Below are 18419 nucleotides of genomic sequence, written 5' to 3'. Positions count from 1 at the left end.
ACATTTTGTTATTTTTAGGAAATTAGTTATATAATTAAAGTTATATTTAATTATAAACGGTTGGGCTGAAGTCCCGATTAGTTGTCAAAATAAATTAAATATTAATTGATTTAAATTTTAGCTTTGACAAATAAAGAAATATGCTATTAGGAAAACGTTTTCTCGTGGGTGGGCTGACATTAATGCGTAGAAAAGTTGTGTTACATCAATTTTATTTAATAAGTTAGATTGCTGTAGAAAGAAACCTTTTTATAATGAAAAAAAAAAAATTACAAACTTCTCCTGCATATTTCAAATCGAGTCGGACAAAGTTGATTTGTTTCATCAATGGATCAAAAACATTTCTTAATAATAAAAGAAACGCGATATTTATAGTATTTGTCCCGACTACCGAGTATACGAAAAATATGAAAAAATAATAAAAATAATAAAATTTTGCAGTCTGAGAGTATCAACAAACAAATACATGTAAATTACGCGAAAATGCACTTTTATTGAAAGATGAGACTGCATTGCGTACATAAGAATTTAAAACGTTTAGAAAAAACTTTAAAATGATAAGAGATCCGTGAATTTTCTTTTTTTCAATCATATAATGTTCATCGAACATATTTTTTATTGATTTTCTTGACAAAATGAGGGTATATACAGTAAATAAAAACTCGTGAAATTGTATTAATTCTAGCCAAAATTTTCTTAATTTTGTCCTATTTAATGTCTATGAAACTTTATAAATTTTATATTAACTATCAGGAATTCAACACAAGGCGCAGTACATTTTTACATAACTTGGTGACATGCCAGGATAAATTCGTAATACTTTGCACATTACGCTTTTTTTCCATTTTCCCTTTTATGGTACAGTACAATATCACAAGTATCTAAAAATAAAATGGGATTAAAGATCAATTTTTATTACTTTCAGTCATAAGATATTATTTCTTTTGCTTTAAAAAAAAAAATAATAATAATGAGTTCAGCGAAACTATTTGATCGTTTATCAATGGATTTATTGAAAATTCTTGAAAATTCGCAAAATTATGATGTAATTATAAAAATTGGTGGGGAATATCCCGACTCTACTTCCTCTTACATGTTCTCAAAAAAGAAAAATAAAAATGAAGAAATATCTTATAATTGCTTCCATGAAAATGATTGTTGTAAAATGGAGGAATTTTATGTTCATTCATTGTTATTATCGGCTCGTTCACCTTATTTTCGTGCAGCGTTATCAAATGAATGGGCTAAAAAAGATGAAAAAGGTATTATAGTCTTGAAAAAACCAAACATTTCTCCAAAGGTTTTTAAAGTAATTCTAAAGTAAGTTTTATTTGATTTGATTATTAAATGATCTCATTTTGATTTTTTTTTTTCATGAAATAATCTTCCTTTTTTGTACGCTTATATATTAAGATACATTTATACAGGTGTGATAGATTTTAAAAATCAAGGAATGACTGATATACTCGAATTGTTAGTAGCATCAGACGAATTAATTTTAGATGAGTTAATTGAATACGCACAAGAATATATGATACAAAATCGACAAACATGGCTTCAACAAAACATTGTACAAGTACTTCACACAATTTTTAGACATGAAACTTGTAGTAAATTACAAGATTATTGTATGGAAATTATTTCTAATGATCCTAAATTTTTATTTGAATCTGAAGATTATCTTTCTCTAGATACTCACGTTTTAGTTTCTTTGTTAGAAAGAGATGATTTAGAGATGGATGAAATAGCGGTCTGGGATCACTTATTGAGATGGGGCATAGCAAAGACACCTTCTTTGCCATCATATCATGAAGTGGAGAACTGGCCAAAAGAACATTTCAAACGATTAGAAGAAACGTTAAATCCATGTATACCATTAATTAGATTTTTTCACATTTCTTCAGATGATTATTATAAAAAAGTTTATCCTTTTAAGAAAATTTTACCTAAATCATTAAAGAAAGATATTTATGGATATTTCTTATCACAAGGATATAATCCAAAATCTGTCATTTTACCACCAAGAATTTCCCCGATTGATTCTATTATTATAACTAATAAACATGCCTCTCTAATAGAATGTTGGATACAAAAGAAATCTGATGATAATTTTGGCAATAACGGCAACAATAACAGCAACAACGCCAATATTAGCAACAGAAACAATTCATTAATTAATTATACAAAACGTTTAGAATTCAATTGGAGTTTATTATACAGGGCATCCAGAGATGGATATTCTTCAAGTGATTTTCATTTAAAATGCGATAACAGAGGAGCATGTGTGGTAGTGATAAAGATTAGAGGGCATGATCAAATTATTGGAGGATTCAACCCGATTGGATGGTATACATCCAGATATGAATATTATTCAACATCTGACTCATTTATATTTTCAATAAATTTAAATAATTCACATCATCAAAATGCTTTGAATCAAGAAAATATTAAATTATGTAGAGTCAAAGACGCAAGTAGAGCAATTTATCAAGATCCAACAAGAGGTCCAACTTTTGGATATCCTGATTTAAGTATTAGCGATAATTGTAATGAAAATTCTAGATCTAATTTTGAACCCAAGTTTCATTATTTAAGAAATGATATTAATCCTATACCAGGATTTTATGTTGATGATTACGAAATATTTCAGGTATTCAAATAAATAATATTTTTTTTTTTTTTTTTTTTTGAAATTAAAAATTAATTATTAATTTATTTTTTTATATTTAAGATAAATAAATTGAAAAGAGATCCTTCGACAATGCTTAAAAATTATCAGCACCAGACGCCTTCCAAGCACTCAATATCAATTCAACGACCTGCGGAATTCCAACGCCGTTCTTCACTTGAGTAAATATTGTCGGTCCACTCTCCCTATAAATGAAAAATATTAGCAAATACATTGGATTATATAAGAATAAGTAGATAATATACCTCATTTTACGAGCATCCCTGTCCATGACTCCCAAATCTGCCCCAACAATTTCAGCTAAATCAGTTTTATTAATGATTAAAAGATCTGATTGTGTAATGCCTGGACCTCCTTTCCTTGGAATTTTATCACCACCCGCTACATCAATAACTATGTAAAATAATATTTAGGATAGCTTAGCTATAAGTTAATTAATTTATGATGATGAAATGGTATAGTCTTACCATAGATAATATAATCCGCTAATTCTCGAGAATAATTGGCTATATAGAGAATACATTAACGTAATTTCATTGGTTGGTCAATTATTTATATAAATAAATCATTTTTAGAGCATCTTGTCAATGCTTACCAGCTAAATTATCGCCACCACTTTCAACAAGTAATATTTGAGAATTAAATTTAGCATGCAATTCTTCGAGAGCACCCAAATTAGCAGATATATCTTCTCTGATAGCAGCGTGTGGACATCCACCAGTTTCTATTGCACGAATACGTTCTGCTGGCAAAGCATTATTACGAACTAAGAATTCTGTATCTTCTTTGGTGAAAATATCGTTTGTTACGGCTGCAATAGAGTATTGATCCCTTAAAGCTTTGCATAATGCCAACATTAATGCTGTTTTCCCAGATCCAACAGGACTTAATAAAATTAAAAAATGTTAATTTAATCAAATAAAAAAAGAAATAATATACTTCCTTTTTTATTACATACCCTCCAATTCCGACAGTAAAAGCTCTTTCTTTCCAATTACGTTTTTCGTATTTTGGTGGCTCTCTTTCGGTATATTTACCGGGATTATCTAATTGTTCATGAGTGTGCCCATGTTCTCCTACACCATGATCATGCCCATGTCCATGAACACTTCCTGTTGCCGAAGAAGACATATGATCTTCAAATTGGCAAACCTCTTTTTGTTGAGTAGACATGTTTTTTTAAAAAAAAATGAAAGAAAAAATACAAATATGAATTTTCAAACAAATAGTATTTAAAAAAAAAAATTCTCGATAAAAAATTTATTATTATATATAATAATCTTGTAATCTAATAAGATCTTTAGATCTCTATAAGGGAAAGCATTGATTTCCGGTTTCTAAGTTGCATTAATGTTTATCAACAATTGAATTTTGTTGATCCTCAACAGGCATACAATTTACAATGTAAATCAAGATCATTCTAAATGAATAAAATTCCCAAGGTAATAACAAAATTGGTATTATCTTCACCTTATCAATGTAGTACACATGTGAGTTGCTCAATCGTTCCGAAATTTATCTTTAATAACTAGTTAGATAAACCCGGTCTTTTCTTTTTGTGCCGATTTTTTGTGGGGCGATAATAGATTAGTACCCCCAATAAATTTTTTTATAAATCTTGGAAATAGGGAAAAAAAATTTTTTTAACTTCATTAGCCCTCTGAATTTTTATCTTATTTATTTTTCTAATTCTTTTACACTTTTTTCAAACGAAAACTTGCAATAATGAGGTTAGTACCGAGAGAATTAGATAAACTTATTCTTCATCAAGTCGGTTATTTGGCTCAAAAACGGTTGGCCCGCGGAGTTAAATTAAACCATACTGAAGCCGCAGCTTTAATTGCTTCACAATTAATTGAAATGATGAGAGATGGTACAAATACTGTTGCAGATTTAATGGATATGGGGAAAAAAATGTTGGGAAAACGTCATGTTCAACCTGATGTTTTAGGAACCTTAGTTGAAGTACAGGTCGAAGGAACTTTCCCTGATGGATCTTATCTTGTTACTGTGCATGACCCAATTTCTTCTGATGATGGAAATTTAGAATTGGCTCTTTATGGAAGTTTCTTGCCGATTCCCAATAACTCTAAATTTTCTTTACCAACTGAAACTGAAGATGCACCTGGTGCTCTTGCTGTTAAGCCTGGTAAAATTATTTTGAATGAAAACAGATTAAGAGCATCACTTAAAGTTACTAATTCTGGAGACAGACCTATACAGGTAAGCATTTTTCATGTGATCGGTGATATCATGAATATTGTAACCAATAGGAAATAAATCCGTAATTTTCCATAATTTATAATTTTAGATTGGATCTCATTACCATTTTATCGAAACAAATCCAGCACTTAGTTTCGATAGAAAATTATCTTATGGTAAAAGACTTGATATTCCAGCTGGTTCTGCAGTACGTTTTGAACCGGGTGAAACTAAAACAGTTACACTTGTTGAAATTGGTGGAAAAAAACGTATCACTGGAGGAAATAATCTTGCTTCTGGAACTGTTGATATTTCAAAAGTCAGCGAAATTGTTGAAAATCTTACGGCTCAACATTTTAAACATGATCCATTAGCAGACCAATCTTTAAATTGTGTTCCTTATTCAATGGACCGAAAAGCTTATGCTGATACTTATGGACCAACTGTTGGTGATCGGTTAAGATTAGGAAACACTAATTTATGGCTGGAAATTGAAAAAGATTATACTGTTTATGGTGATGAATGTAAATTCGGTGGTGGAAAAGTTTTAAGAGAAGGAATGGGGCAAGCTACTTCTATATCTTCTGATGATGCTTTGGATTTGGTTATCACAAACGCCGTAATTGTTGATCATACTGGCATCATCAAGGTGATTTATGTTATAATATAGTTAAACAAAATTTCTTGATTTCAATAAAAAAAAAATATTTATATTTTTTTTCTTTTTCCTTTAGGCTGATATTGGTATTAAGGATGGTATAATTGTTAATATTGGTAAAGCTGGTAACCCTGATGTAATGGAAGGTGTTACTCCTGGTCTCATTGTTGGTCCTTCTACAGAGGCACTTGCTGGTGAAGGTCATATCTTTACGGCTGGCGCAACTGATGCTCACGTCCATTTTATTTGCCCACAACTTATTCCAGAGGTTTGTACTAAAATTATTATTTTTATTTCTGAATTTATTTAATCCTTAATTATTATATTTTATAGGCTATCTCATCGGGTATCACAACTTTAGTAGGAGGCGGTACTGGTCCAAATACCGGTACAAATGCCACAACTTGTACGCCAGGCAAAACTCATATAGAAATGATGCTTAGTGCTACTGATGATATACCAATGAACTTTGCTTTCACTGGTAAAGGAAATGCATCAGATCCTCTCGCATTAAGTGAACAAATTAAAGCTGGCGCAACGGGATTAAAGTTGCATGAAGATTGGGGTACAACGCCAGCAGCAATTGATACTTGCTTGGAAGTTTGTGACAAATATGATGTAGCAGTAAGTTTTTTATCAATTAATAAGTATTTTTAAATTTATGAACTTAAAATATTGATTTCTTTTCATTCTTTCATTTTATAGGCAACTATCCATACTGATACTCTCAATGAATCTGGTTTCGTAGAACATTCAATTGCAGCTTTTAAAAATCGTACAATTCACGCATACCATTCAGAAGGTGCTGGAGGTGGTCACGCTCCAGATATTATTAAAGTGTGTGGTGAACCAAATGTTCTTCCATCGTCAACTAATCCAACTCGACCTTTTACTGCAAATACACTCGATGAACATGTTGATATGTTAATGGTATGCCATCATTTAGATAAGAATATACCAGAAGATATAGCATTTGCAGAATCACGCATAAGAGCTGAAACTATTGCAGCAGAAGATGTTTTACATGATATTGGTGCTATTAGTATTATAAGTTCAGATTCTCAAGCTATGGGTAGAATCGGCGAAGTTGTATTAAGAACTTGGAAAACAGCTCATAAGATGAAATTGCAAAGAGGAAGATTAGGGAATGATGAAGATGGCCCTTCTGACAACTTTAGAATTAAAAGATATGTTGCCAAATACACTATTAATCCGTAAGTACACATTATATGTAATTAAATATGCTCATATATTTATATGTTAACAATATCTTCTGATTGTTATTATAATAGTGCCATAGCAGCTGGTTTAAGTCATTTAATAGGATCTATTGAACCAGGAAAAGTTGCAGATTTAGTAATGTTTAAACCAGCATTCTTTGGATCAAAACCCGAAATAGTTATGAAATCTGGTATAATTGTTTGGTCGCAAATGGGAGATGCAAATGCATCAATTCCAACCACACAACCTGTTATTTCAAGACCAATGTTTGGTCATTATGCAAGTGCTGCAGCAAAAAATTCGATTGCTTTTGTTAGTCAAATATCTATTAAAGAAAGAAATGTACAAAAATATGGTTTGAGAAAACGTATTGAAGGTGTAAAGAAATGTAGAGGTATTGGCAAGAAAGATATGAAATTAAACGATACCTTACCTAAAATTGAGGTTGATCCTGAAACCTATGTTGTAAAAGCCGACGGTGTTATATGTACTTGTGAACCTATTCCAAAATTACCTTTAACTCAAACGGTTTACTTGTTTTAAAAATTTTTTAACAATATGTACTTGGATCTGTAAAATAGTATTTCTCACGTATTTATTCATTCATTAAAATTATTTATTAAAATAAAAATTAAAAGAATGTTCAAAAAAAGAAAAACTAATAGCATGAAGAGGTGAGACTCAATGGTATAACATTAAGCTAAAATAAATCAATCTGTATCAACCATTAGAATTAGCTAACTCTGCCATTTTGAATTAATTTGTCTAATAAATTTCTAATAAAAGAATAAACTGAAAATATACATTTTATAAATTTTTCAAAAATCCATGATCTTTTCCCAATAGAGCAATAAATTAAATCTTTAAATCAATCAATAATAGTAAAACATTTATATAAATATAATGATTAATAAAATTGGGTTTTTCATCTATTTCTCTCTTCTTAATACACTTTACAAAATGTATTTTTAAGGGGTTTTCAAAGATAAGGTTGCAGCCTTGCAGGTAAAACCTTTAGATTTAGTAAATCATTGAAATAATAAAAAGTAAAATCTGATAAAACTTAATTTAAATCTTATTGCTGAAACTAAAACTTTAGATTTTTGCCAAATTTCAAAATGAGTTAACTAACAACTTTATCTTAAGAGGTATTTTTTTCAATATCAATATTATAAAATAATTATAAGTAATATTTAGTAATATTCTTATAATTGTAATAATGAAATACCTGTAGAAAGACTGTCCAATAAAGCAGTAAAATCTCAATCTAATATTGGATGCAATTATTAAAATATTCATGTTTATTTAGCACTACCTTTAGCTTTATTCAACATACTTTAAAATAACACTATTGCTACAAATGTGCTTTGTGTCATTAAAATATAATAACAATTGATAATTTAATAACTGAATAGTTGTATAATGAAATATATAGTCAAGAATTCAATAAAAATGCCTAGTGTAGAAATGGCATGTTGATTAAATATAATTTATTTTATAATAACAAAAAAACAAATATTAAAGAACTACTAATTACAATATTTATATTTAGAACAAATTATAATTCTAAACAGTATAAAAACAAACCTTCTCTAATAATAGTAAAGTTTTTATTTTATATATTTGAATTTTTTACATTTATATTCTTTCATTTTATTTATTTTTATTCTTCATTTATTACTTCACCTGATTTGTAAAACACTAAAACACAATTTTTACTATACCTTGTGTATTCATTTTTTTTTATATATAGCAAAATACCGCAAGCCATATAATTTGATAGCATGTGATCAATTATCAATTATATCTATTTGACTCAGGAAATAATTTCATATGCGCTAATCTATACCCTAACCCTAATTTTTTTGAGATAAACCCAAATTTTATGGACCAATCATAACGATAGTCAAATCACCTGACATTATGTGGTAACACTGACGACGCCACTAACGACGCCAAAAAATTTTTATACATACGATGTAAATTTTTCTGTTACGTTACGAAAGTTAAGTGGTAAAGAAATAGGTATTAAGACTCATATTGAATTTTTAATAACCAGAAATTTTTATACTTATCGCATTTTTATAGATCTGTTGTACAATTTTTTATATCTGCTATTTTTTAACGCGTAAAAAAACTGTTACTTTCAATGTCAAATTCTAAGCAGCAAAAACCTTTTGAAAAAGAAAATTACCCTATTTCATCTGAAATAATATACTATGCTGACCGAAAATTTACTTATGTTGCTTATTCAAGTTGTACCTACCCACCAACTGTAAATCATACCGAAGCACCTAATTATTTTCCTATACCTGATAATTATATTATTAAAACTACCTGGGGTCCGGGCTTAGTAGAAGTCGTACTATTCAATATTCTATTTATTACGCAGAAGAAAAACCTCATTACCTAATTTGTTTTGGAGATAATTTACAATATCAAGTTGTTTCGGCCTCAATCACCATTTGACGCTTCTGTGAACTGCACAAAGTAAGTTTTTATACATTTATTATTTTAAAAAAAAATCATAAAAGAATATATTTTAATTTATACATATTTTATCAGATTATAACACCGGATAAGAAAACTGCTGTTTCTGAGTTTATCTTTTTGGACTTCAATTAAAATGCATTGATAGATATCGCAAAGGTAGACCACGTGAATTGAAACTACATGAAGAATTAAGCAAAACTACACAAATTAAACGTGCAAAAGGTCTTGCGAAAAAAGAACAAATACACTTTGAAAATTCAATTAAAAACTTTTACAATCCTAAAGATCGTGTAGTTTTAACAACTTTGGATTTTACTATAAAATGTTAATATCACAACATTTTTAAGATTCACATAATAAGTAAAAAAAAACAAAAATTACAATCAATGGCATATGTACAAGATATAGAAAATATACCTCGTAATGCATATCGCCATCTTGCAGCTGTAGAATCAACATTACCACGAGAATATGCTATTTCTCAAACCCGTCAAGAGATTAATGCATGTATGGGAGAATTAATACCCATTAATTTTATTGATTTAAATTCTACTATTGTACAAGAAGGACCATTGGAAGAACCTGATATAACCGATTCATTAATTATTGAACAAGTTGTTAGTGCACCGGGAAAGGGTGCTTTACGAAAGTGTTAAAAAAATTCTTGAATATATAATACCATCTTATATTAAAAAAGGAGTATTAGATCCTGCAATACCAACTATTCATCTTCGAATATCTGGTGATGGGCGGAACGTAGGACGAAAAGTGAAGCATGTGATGATTACCGTAGCACTATTGGATGATTCAATGAATCTTTTCAAGCCCGATTGTCATTATACAACCGTTTTATTTCCAGGAACAGAAAATTATCCAACTTTAACAGTTGCAGTAAATGCCCTAATTCAAGAATTGCAAGAATTAAGTAATAATGGAATGATTATTAACAATATTTTGTGGAATTTTGAGCTTTTTTTTAGCTCGATTGGAAGTTCGCTACCTGTTTGGGTTTTAATGCCGCAAACTCCAATTATTTCGTCCACTACATAGATAACTAAAAACCAACGTGGAAATGGGCAAGTTGACTGGGTGATTAGTAAATCAATGAGTATTTTAAATGAAAATCCAATAGCATACCCAGGTCATAAATTACCAGCACTTTTCAATATGATTTCGCTTAAAAATCATGTTCCCATGATAAGACTTCACATAATGTTACGTATAACTGACCGCTTGTGGGAGTTAGTTTTACAAGAAATCAAAAACGAGGGATTATTTAATGACATATCTCGGAATATTATAATCAAAGAGATGGAAAAATTAAAAATCCGATTTGAGTTTTGGAAAATTCGTGGTACTGAGAATTGGGATTACACCTCTTTAATGGGGGATGATAAGCTTCGTGTTTTTCGGAACTTTAATTTGGCAAAACTTTTTGATCCAGAACGTGCTGCTTTAATTAAAAGTTTGTGGAATGGATTTGCTGAGTTATATGACCTTTTAGGAGAAATAAAAACAGATCCACAATATTTTCGTTTAAAAGCAAAAGTATGGTATGAATTATTTTTGAAAAAAACTGTGATAGATCCTGAAACTAATAATATTTTAGAACAAGGACTTTATCGATCATCAGATGTAACCCCATATATTCATGTTTTGGTATCACATGTTTGGGAATTTATGCTTATCCATAAAAGGTGGGGATTAAATGCATTTTCGTGCAGTGCTGTCGAAAAAAAGAACCACAATCATGTTTGTTATTTTTTTAAGAAAACTCTCAAGAATGGTGGAAATTTTCAAAATAAAACATCAGCAATCTGCGAAATTTTGGAACATGAAAACCGACTTCTATTTTATACTCAAAATAATGTCTCACTTTCCTATCCAAAACCTCAAAATATTCACATTTTATAATTTTAAAAATTTATCTTTGGTTAATATTTAGATAGAAAAAAATATCAAAACACTTTATTATAGACGTATATAATTTTTTTTTCTATTACAATAAAGTTTTAAATTTGTTTTACCCAAAAACGTATATATATAAACCCTGCTTCACAATAATTCTCCTTTGCATCTCTTTCACCCTTAATTTTCCATTCAACAACAACTTCTCCAGGATTATATTTAGATTTGCGCCTTTTAGTGTTTACACCTTCAGTAATACAACGAGTTGCAATGGCTAATGGGTTATTTTTTAAATGCTGAGGTGGATCACTAAATAAAACAACATAAGTTTGTTGTTCATTGTCATAAAATTTTCGACCCCATAATGGATTATTCAAGATTTCACTTAATATTTGATATCCAGAAGATCCTCGGAAAACACACTTGTAGACGTTTCTATTACTATGATGATGATGAATATGTCCTTTAAAAATATTAAAAAACTGATGTTCGGTACAGGCAAGAGACACTAATTGACGACCTCCTTTTTTAAATCCATGTGGAAGTTTGCGGTGAATTAAGTAAACTAGAATACTTCTAAACTTTTCATTGTTTGTTTCCGACAAATTATCCAAGTCATTACGCGGAATATTATATTTTTTCACAATATTTAAATGCCGTGAAAGCCCACTTTGTTTCTTAAATCTTTTTTGACAAGTGGAACAGATAAATTCTGATGTAGATGTAGTAAAAGACGTTGTAAGTGAAGCAAAACTTGTATTAGTGCTTGACATATTAGTAGTAATTAAATCTGAAAAAGTATAAACATGTTTTTAATATTATTTAAAAAATAAAAAGTAATTTTGCAATAACTAACTTTATTTACAGTTAATAACTGGTAATATTCAAAAGCGCGAGACACTAATTGCCAATTACTAGTCTTCCGCTACTCAAACTCATCGGTTTTGGGTTGTGCTCATCGGTTTGACGCGTGTTTTAATATGTTATTTTTTTTTTTTCAGGGTGCGTTCGCTAAATTGATCACAAAAAAATTTTTTTTTACTATTTGTGATGGTGTAATGTTGATCAAAATTACTATATAAAATTAGGCCCAATCTTGATAGTTAGCCGATATGTAATGCTATTTATAATAACTGACTATAATAGATCAATAATTAGTAAATTAATATAATTCTGCCTAAACATTAAATAAAATGGCCAGAATTATCAATCCTGATATGATCCTGATATGATAATTTGAATATAAAATATGAGGTGATATTTAATGTCATATAATATTTAATGCATCAATATAATTATAAAATATTTATTAATAGAATTATTAATTACATTTAATTAAAAATCGCAAAAATTCTTTGTTTTACCAAAAAAAAATTTGTTATAATAATAATAATTCGTTATAAGAAGGGTCATTTTGTATATACTGTTTGTGTACTTTACTTCATACTATGTTATACAGTAAATAAATAGTAAACTTTGTTATATCAAAATTTTTTTCATATTTAAAATTGGCCTTATGAAAAGTTTTTATACTTAAAATATATTTAAAATTTTATTAAAATATACTTTATAAAATAAGTATAAATTTTAATTCACAATATACTTATAATATACCTAAAATATGCTTAAAATACTCTTAAAATATACTTTTAATGCACTTGTTTTTTGCCCAAGTACTTAAATTATATTTAAAATATACTTAAACTAGAATTTAAGTACAATATAAGTGTATTTTTTACATGTTTAAAATATTCTTAAAATATGCTTAGAATTTAATTTAAGTATATTTTAAGTATATAAAAAATATACTTATATTGTACTTAAATTTTAATTTAAGTATATTTTAAGAATATTTTAAACATGTAAAAAATACATTTATATTGTACTTAAATTTTAGTTTAAGTATATTTTAAGTATAATTTAAGTATTTAGGCAAAAAAACAAGTGCATTAAAAGTATATTTTAAAAGTATTTTAAGCATATTTTAGGTATATTATAAGTATATCGTGAATTAAAATTGATACTTATTTTAAGTATATTTTAATAAAATTTTAAATATATTTTAAGTATAAAGACTTTTCATAGGGTGGTATTATACAGATAATTTGTTATATTATATTATTCGCTATATTGAGGTTTGCTATAAAGAGGGATGACTGTATAAATTTATTTACACTATTTTTTTAGATATGAATGTTAGAGTATTGCTAGTACAGATAAAAGAAAACATTTAAGAAGATGCTTTAATATCATATTTGTAATGAATTAATGATAGATAAAAGAAAAAAATATGAATTTATGTATACAGAGTACGTACTTAGTGTTCCTCACGAGTTAAGTTGAGTTAAGTTGAGTTTTAAATCAATTTTTTATATGATAAAATTTGTCCTATGCTAATTTTTATAATACTTTAACTATATTATTATTTATGTTTAATATGCAAATCTATATGAGTCATTTTAAGTCACATATGCGAAATACTTGAAAATACTTCATGTCTATTTCGTATGAAACAAAAGATAAAAGATAATGCAGTAAAATATGGCAGGTTTATAAAGGTTGGAGGCCTGAAAAGGATGAATTTAAAGTAATTGGATTGCAAATTGCTAGATCCATGTTACAACTAACTGTTCTTATCAGGGATGAAGCTAATGTAAATAGATATTATCATTTATATGAGTTAAGAGTTTCTATGCAAAAGTCAGAATCAGCTGTTATAGTAAAATTTATAAAGACTTTATTAATCTTATATAATATTTTGATAGTCAATATATCCTTATTCTCTCACAGATCATCAGATAGATAGAAAGAAGATAGTTGACTATAGATTCTGAATAAAAAATATTAATCCATATTTGACTTATAATATGTTTTTTATATTAATAAACTATGCAAGTAGGACCCCAGATATCACATATATAACTCATAACTGATCTGCATGAATTTAGCATTTTTTGCTTCTGCTAAAATAAACCTAATTTGCTAAAAATCAAATTATCACATTTTAAATCTATACTAATTTGCTAAAACTCAAAATATGAGTTATAGTAAAATTCTAAATAATATAGGTTTAAATTTGCTTAATAAAATATAATTTCAGTTTATTCAAATTATTTATAGTTTAGTAAATTTATTGTTAATTTACTGAAATTAACAGTTTTCTTTTTTTATTATCAATAAAAAAATAAATAATTAAGGGTATTGCTAAATATCACCAGTGGTGATAAAAATTTTTGACTGTGACATTATTCTAATTATAATATAAATATCATTATTATATGTAAATTTATGTGTAGAACAAGTTTGCCTTAGATTATAAAGGCTGTTGTTTAGATAGTTTTTGAGAAAAATAGGAAAGTTTGATTTTATAAGTAAAATACAATTTTTGTTTTAAAAAAGATTTTTTTTAGTCAAATTTTCAAAATTTTAGTGTGATTAGTATCTACTCAGGTTTGTTTTACACATTTATTATTTAAATTGAAATTTTTGAAAAAAAAATTATGATGTATTTTTTAACTCTGGCCAAAATTATAATTTTCGGCCAGAATTAAGTGGTGTAGTGACGATCACCACTGGTGATATTTAGCAATACCCAATAATTAATATAAATTAAACTGTTAATTTTTATAATTTATAATTAAAAATATGTAGATTATAGTTAAAAATAATAATTAATAAAAACAATAAATTAAATATAAATAATTATTAAAAAATAAAATGTTGCGAAACTAACCAGACAGTTTTTGGCCTGCATTATGCTTAATTTTGACTGGAATTATACTTAATTTTGGCCAAAATATAACCCGGACCCTAAAACTTATATTTTTAAAAGAATTAATTTAAAATTCACCCCAGGTTATTTTTAATTTTAATCACCTGAGGTGATTACTTTAATTTTTAAATTTAATTTCACCCCCGGATTATTTTAAATAAATTTTAATATTATTTCACCTAGGGTGATTTTAAATTTTTTTTCACCCGAGGTGAATTTAATTATTTTTAAATTTCATTTCACCTCGGGTGATTTTCACCCTATTTGTATGTCATACAAACACTTTCAAATAAATGTTTATCTCACCAAACTATTTTCGTTTATAAAGATGTGATAATTAATGCAGTATCGCTTATCCTTGCAAATTCTCTACCATAATGGAATTAGACTGGGAATCCTACATAAATTTTTCCAAAGATAGCAAAGATACCTTTTATACATCTTTTCCCGAAAGTAATAGTAGTGAGTTAGAGAATATTACTCCTCCTGATAGTTATTTTTCCGTTGAGTTAGAGAATATTACTATATCTCCTAATAGTTATTTTTTCGTTGAAGATACTAGTATACCTCCAAACAATAATTTTTCTGTCGTAGAACCTCTATCTAATGCAATAGAATCTATAGAACTATCTGAATCTTTATCTAACGATACAAGCACTTCTGATTATTCTACTTATCAGTATAATCTCACTATTGGAAATAGTTTTGATGACTGGGAATCTGTTGATAGATTTATACATGAATATTGCCTAGAAAGAGGCTTTAGTTATCAGGTTTATCGAAATGATAAAGACTTAAATGATCATACTATTACCCGTCACAAATTATTTCATTATTCTCTAAGTGGTAATTATGAGGCACGTAAGAAAATTGATCAGAATGAACATCATGTGCGAGACTCTAACAAAACAGGATGTGAGTGGCATTGCAACTTCAAATTACCAAAAACAGAGCAACAAATAAGATGTACAACATTAGTAGATGTACATAATCATGAATTAAATTATACTGAGATTGCTCATCTTAATGCAAGATATCGTCAATTCAATGATGACATGGTACAGGATTTAAGATTTTTTACAGATTGCAAGGTTGCGTCCATTATACAATTAGAGATTCTTAAGAAAAAACATCCACATCATGTTTTTCATAAGCAAGATGTCTATAATTCAATTTATAAGCTACATGAAAATTGTAAAGATGAATCTCCAGACTCTGGTTCATTTCTTAATAGTCTTTTTGATAAAATGACTGAGGATCTAAATTGGAAAGTGTTCATTCATCACTCTGGTAATGAACATCGTTTATAGAGCTCCGATTGGTTTCAGTAATTACTGAACCGAACTGATCAGTTTCGGTATTAGAACGGTTTCAGTATTCTGATTTACTGAACCGAACCTTTTGGTAAATTTACCGATCGGTTTCGGTAACTTCGGTTTCAGTATCAGTTTTGCAATTTACTGAACCGATTTACCGAACTGATATTTTCGGTATCAGTTTCGGTAAATTTTACCAATCACTTCGGTAAATTTTACTGATCACTTTGGTAAATTTTACTGATCATTTTGGTAAATTTACCAAAAAACATTCATGAAACGTTTTTTTTGACAATTTAATAAAAACATTGTGAAACGTTTTTATTAGTTAATTTATTTAAAAAAAACGTTTCGCAACATTTTTTTTGACAATTTAATAAAAACGTTGCGAAACGTTTTTATTAATTAATTTATTTTAAAAAAAATGTTTCGCAACATTTTTTTTCGACAATTTAATAAAAACGTTGCGAAATGTTTTTATTTGTTAATTAATTCTAAAAAAAAACGTTTTGCAATATTTTTTTTCATAACTTAATAGAAAATGTTGTGAAACGTTTTTTATTAGTTAATTAATTTAAAAAAAAACGTTTTGCAACATTTTTTTTCACAGGTCGAAAAGTGAAAAATCAGGTACCAATCGGTCACCAATCAGGTAGCTGATTGGTGACTGGTTGGTGACTGGTTGGTACCTGATTGGCATTTTCGCCAAATACCGTCACCAATCAGGCAGTTTGCTAACTTTTGATCCAGTGATCAGAAAAAGATGAAATATAGCTCATTGATTGATAGTTAATAAAAAATTAAATAAAATATAAATGATACATTTTCATTTTTATATTTTACTTAATTTCTCATCAAGTATTAATCCTAGAAATGCGATTTTACTACCATTAGATTCGTCTTGTTGAGACGATTCCAATGAGCTATATTTCATCTTTTTCTGATCACTGGATCAAAAGTTAGCAAACTGCCTGATTGGCGACGATATTTGGCGAAAATGCCAATCAGGCACCAATCGGTCACCAATCAGGTACCTGATTGGTGACCGATTGGTGACTGATTGATGCCTGATTTTTCACTTTTCGACCTGTGTTTGATAATTTAATAAAAACGTTGCGAAATGTTTTTATTAGTTAATTTATTTAAGAAAAAACGTTTTGCAACGTTTTTTTCAATAACTTAATAGAAAACGTTGTGAAATGTTTTTTATTAGTTAATTAATTAAAAAAAAACGTTTCGCAATGTTTTTTTTCAATAATTTAATAAAAACGTTGTGAAACATTTTTATTTGTTAATTTATTTAAAAAAAAATGGTTCGCAACGTTTTTTTCAATAACTTAATAGAAAATGTTGCGAAATGTTTTTTATTAGTTAATTAATTTAAAAAAAAATGTTTCGCAACGTTTTTTTGATAATTTAATAAAAACGTTTCGCAACATTTTTTTTGATAATTTAATAAAAACGTTGCGAAATGTTTTTATTTGTTAATTTATTTAAAAAAAAACATTTCGCAACATTTTTTTTCAATAACTTAATAGAAAACGTTGCAAAACATTTTTTTCAATAATTTAATAAAAACATTGCGAAATATTTTTATTTGTTAATTTATTTAAAAAAAAAACATTTCGCAACATTTTTTTTTTGATAATTTAATAAAAACATTGCGAAACGTTTTTATTAATTAATTTATTTAAAAAAAACGTTTCGCAACGTTTTTTTTCAATAACTTAATAGAAAATGGTGCGAAACGTTTTTTATTAGTTAATTAATTAAAAAAACGTTTCGCAACATTTTTTTTCAATAATTTAATAAAAACGATGCGAAATGTTTTTATTTGTTAATTTATTTAAAAAACATTTCGCAATGTTTTTTTTTGATAATTTAATAAAAACATTGCGAAACGTTTTTATTAATTAATTTATTTTAAAAAAAAACGTTTTGCAACATTTTTTTTGATAATTTAATAAAAATGTTGCGAAACGTTTTTATTTGTTAATTTATTTTAAAAAAAACGTTTCGCAACATTTTTTTCAATAACTTAATAGAAAATGTTGCGAAACGTTTTTTATTAGTTAATTAATTAAAAAAAAACGTTTTGCAACATTTTTTTTTGATAATTTAATAAAAACGTTGCGAAATGTTTTATTAGTTAATTTAATT

At 27.5% G+C, this 18419-nt stretch overlaps 7 protein-coding genes across 7 annotated transcripts; 6 read left to right on the top strand and 1 right to left on the bottom strand.

The window, feature by feature from the left end:
- Positions 1-923: 923 nt before the first annotated feature.
- Positions 924-2735, top strand: OCT59_021614 (uncharacterized protein; the record flags this gene model as incomplete). The annotated part of the gene is made up of 5 exons (XM_066146646.1): positions 924-1320; positions 1414-1427; positions 1965-2531; positions 2596-2650; positions 2732-2735. Exons 1-5 carry the CDS (start codon positions 971-973, stop codon positions 2733-2735), a joined length of 990 nt encoding a protein of 329 aa, XP_066005761.1. The 5' UTR covers positions 924-970.
- Positions 2686-3862, bottom strand: OCT59_021613 (uncharacterized protein; the record flags this gene model as incomplete). The annotated part of the gene is made up of 5 exons (XM_025309684.2): positions 2686-2874; positions 2935-3082; positions 3157-3195; positions 3285-3574; positions 3648-3862. 5 exons carry the CDS (start codon positions 3860-3862, stop codon positions 2766-2768), a joined length of 801 nt encoding a protein of 266 aa, XP_025165228.2. The 3' UTR covers positions 2686-2765.
- Positions 3863-4414: 552 nt separating this feature from the next.
- OCT59_021612 (Urease) lies at positions 4415-7415 on the top strand (the record flags this gene model as incomplete). Its single annotated transcript, XM_025328766.2, has 6 exons — positions 4415-4912; positions 5001-5540; positions 5626-5817; positions 5883-6173; positions 6255-6763; positions 6842-7415. 6 exons carry the CDS (start codon positions 4415-4417, stop codon positions 7311-7313), a joined length of 2502 nt encoding a protein of 833 aa, XP_025165229.1. The 3' UTR covers positions 7314-7415.
- A 1504-nt stretch (positions 7416-8919) lies between these two features.
- Positions 8920-9592, top strand: OCT59_021611 (uncharacterized protein; the record flags this gene model as incomplete). The annotated part of the gene is made up of 3 exons (XM_066146645.1): positions 8920-9129; positions 9214-9260; positions 9409-9592. The coding sequence occupies 3 exons, from the start codon at positions 8920-8922 to the stop codon at positions 9590-9592; spliced, it is 441 nt and encodes a 146-aa protein (XP_066005760.1).
- Positions 9593-9649: 57 nt separating this feature from the next.
- On the top strand, positions 9650-10313 carry OCT59_021610 (uncharacterized protein; the record flags this gene model as incomplete). Its single annotated transcript, XM_066146644.1, has 2 exons — positions 9650-9899; positions 9961-10313. 2 exons carry the CDS (start codon positions 9650-9652, stop codon positions 10311-10313), a joined length of 603 nt encoding a protein of 200 aa, XP_066005759.1.
- A 54-nt stretch (positions 10314-10367) lies between these two features.
- On the top strand, positions 10368-11177 carry OCT59_021609 (uncharacterized protein; the record flags this gene model as incomplete). The annotated part of the gene is made up of 1 exon (XM_066146643.1): positions 10368-11177. One exon carries the CDS (start codon positions 10368-10370, stop codon positions 11175-11177), a length of 810 nt encoding a protein of 269 aa, XP_066005758.1.
- A 4143-nt stretch (positions 11178-15320) lies between these two features.
- Positions 15321-16253, top strand: OCT59_021608 (uncharacterized protein; the record flags this gene model as incomplete). The annotated part of the gene is made up of 1 exon (XM_066146641.1): positions 15321-16253. One exon carries the CDS (start codon positions 15321-15323, stop codon positions 16251-16253), a length of 933 nt encoding a protein of 310 aa, XP_066005757.1.
- Between the last annotated feature and the right edge of the window lie 2166 nt (positions 16254-18419).

Source organism: Rhizophagus irregularis, chromosome 30 (genome assembly GCF_026210795.1).
Source record: "Rhizophagus irregularis chromosome 30, complete sequence".
NCBI lineage: Eukaryota > Fungi > Glomeromycota > Glomeromycetes > Glomerales > Glomeraceae > Rhizophagus > Rhizophagus irregularis.
The sequence above is the reverse complement of the archived record's forward strand: the minus strand, read 5'-3'. Positions and strand labels throughout refer to the sequence as shown.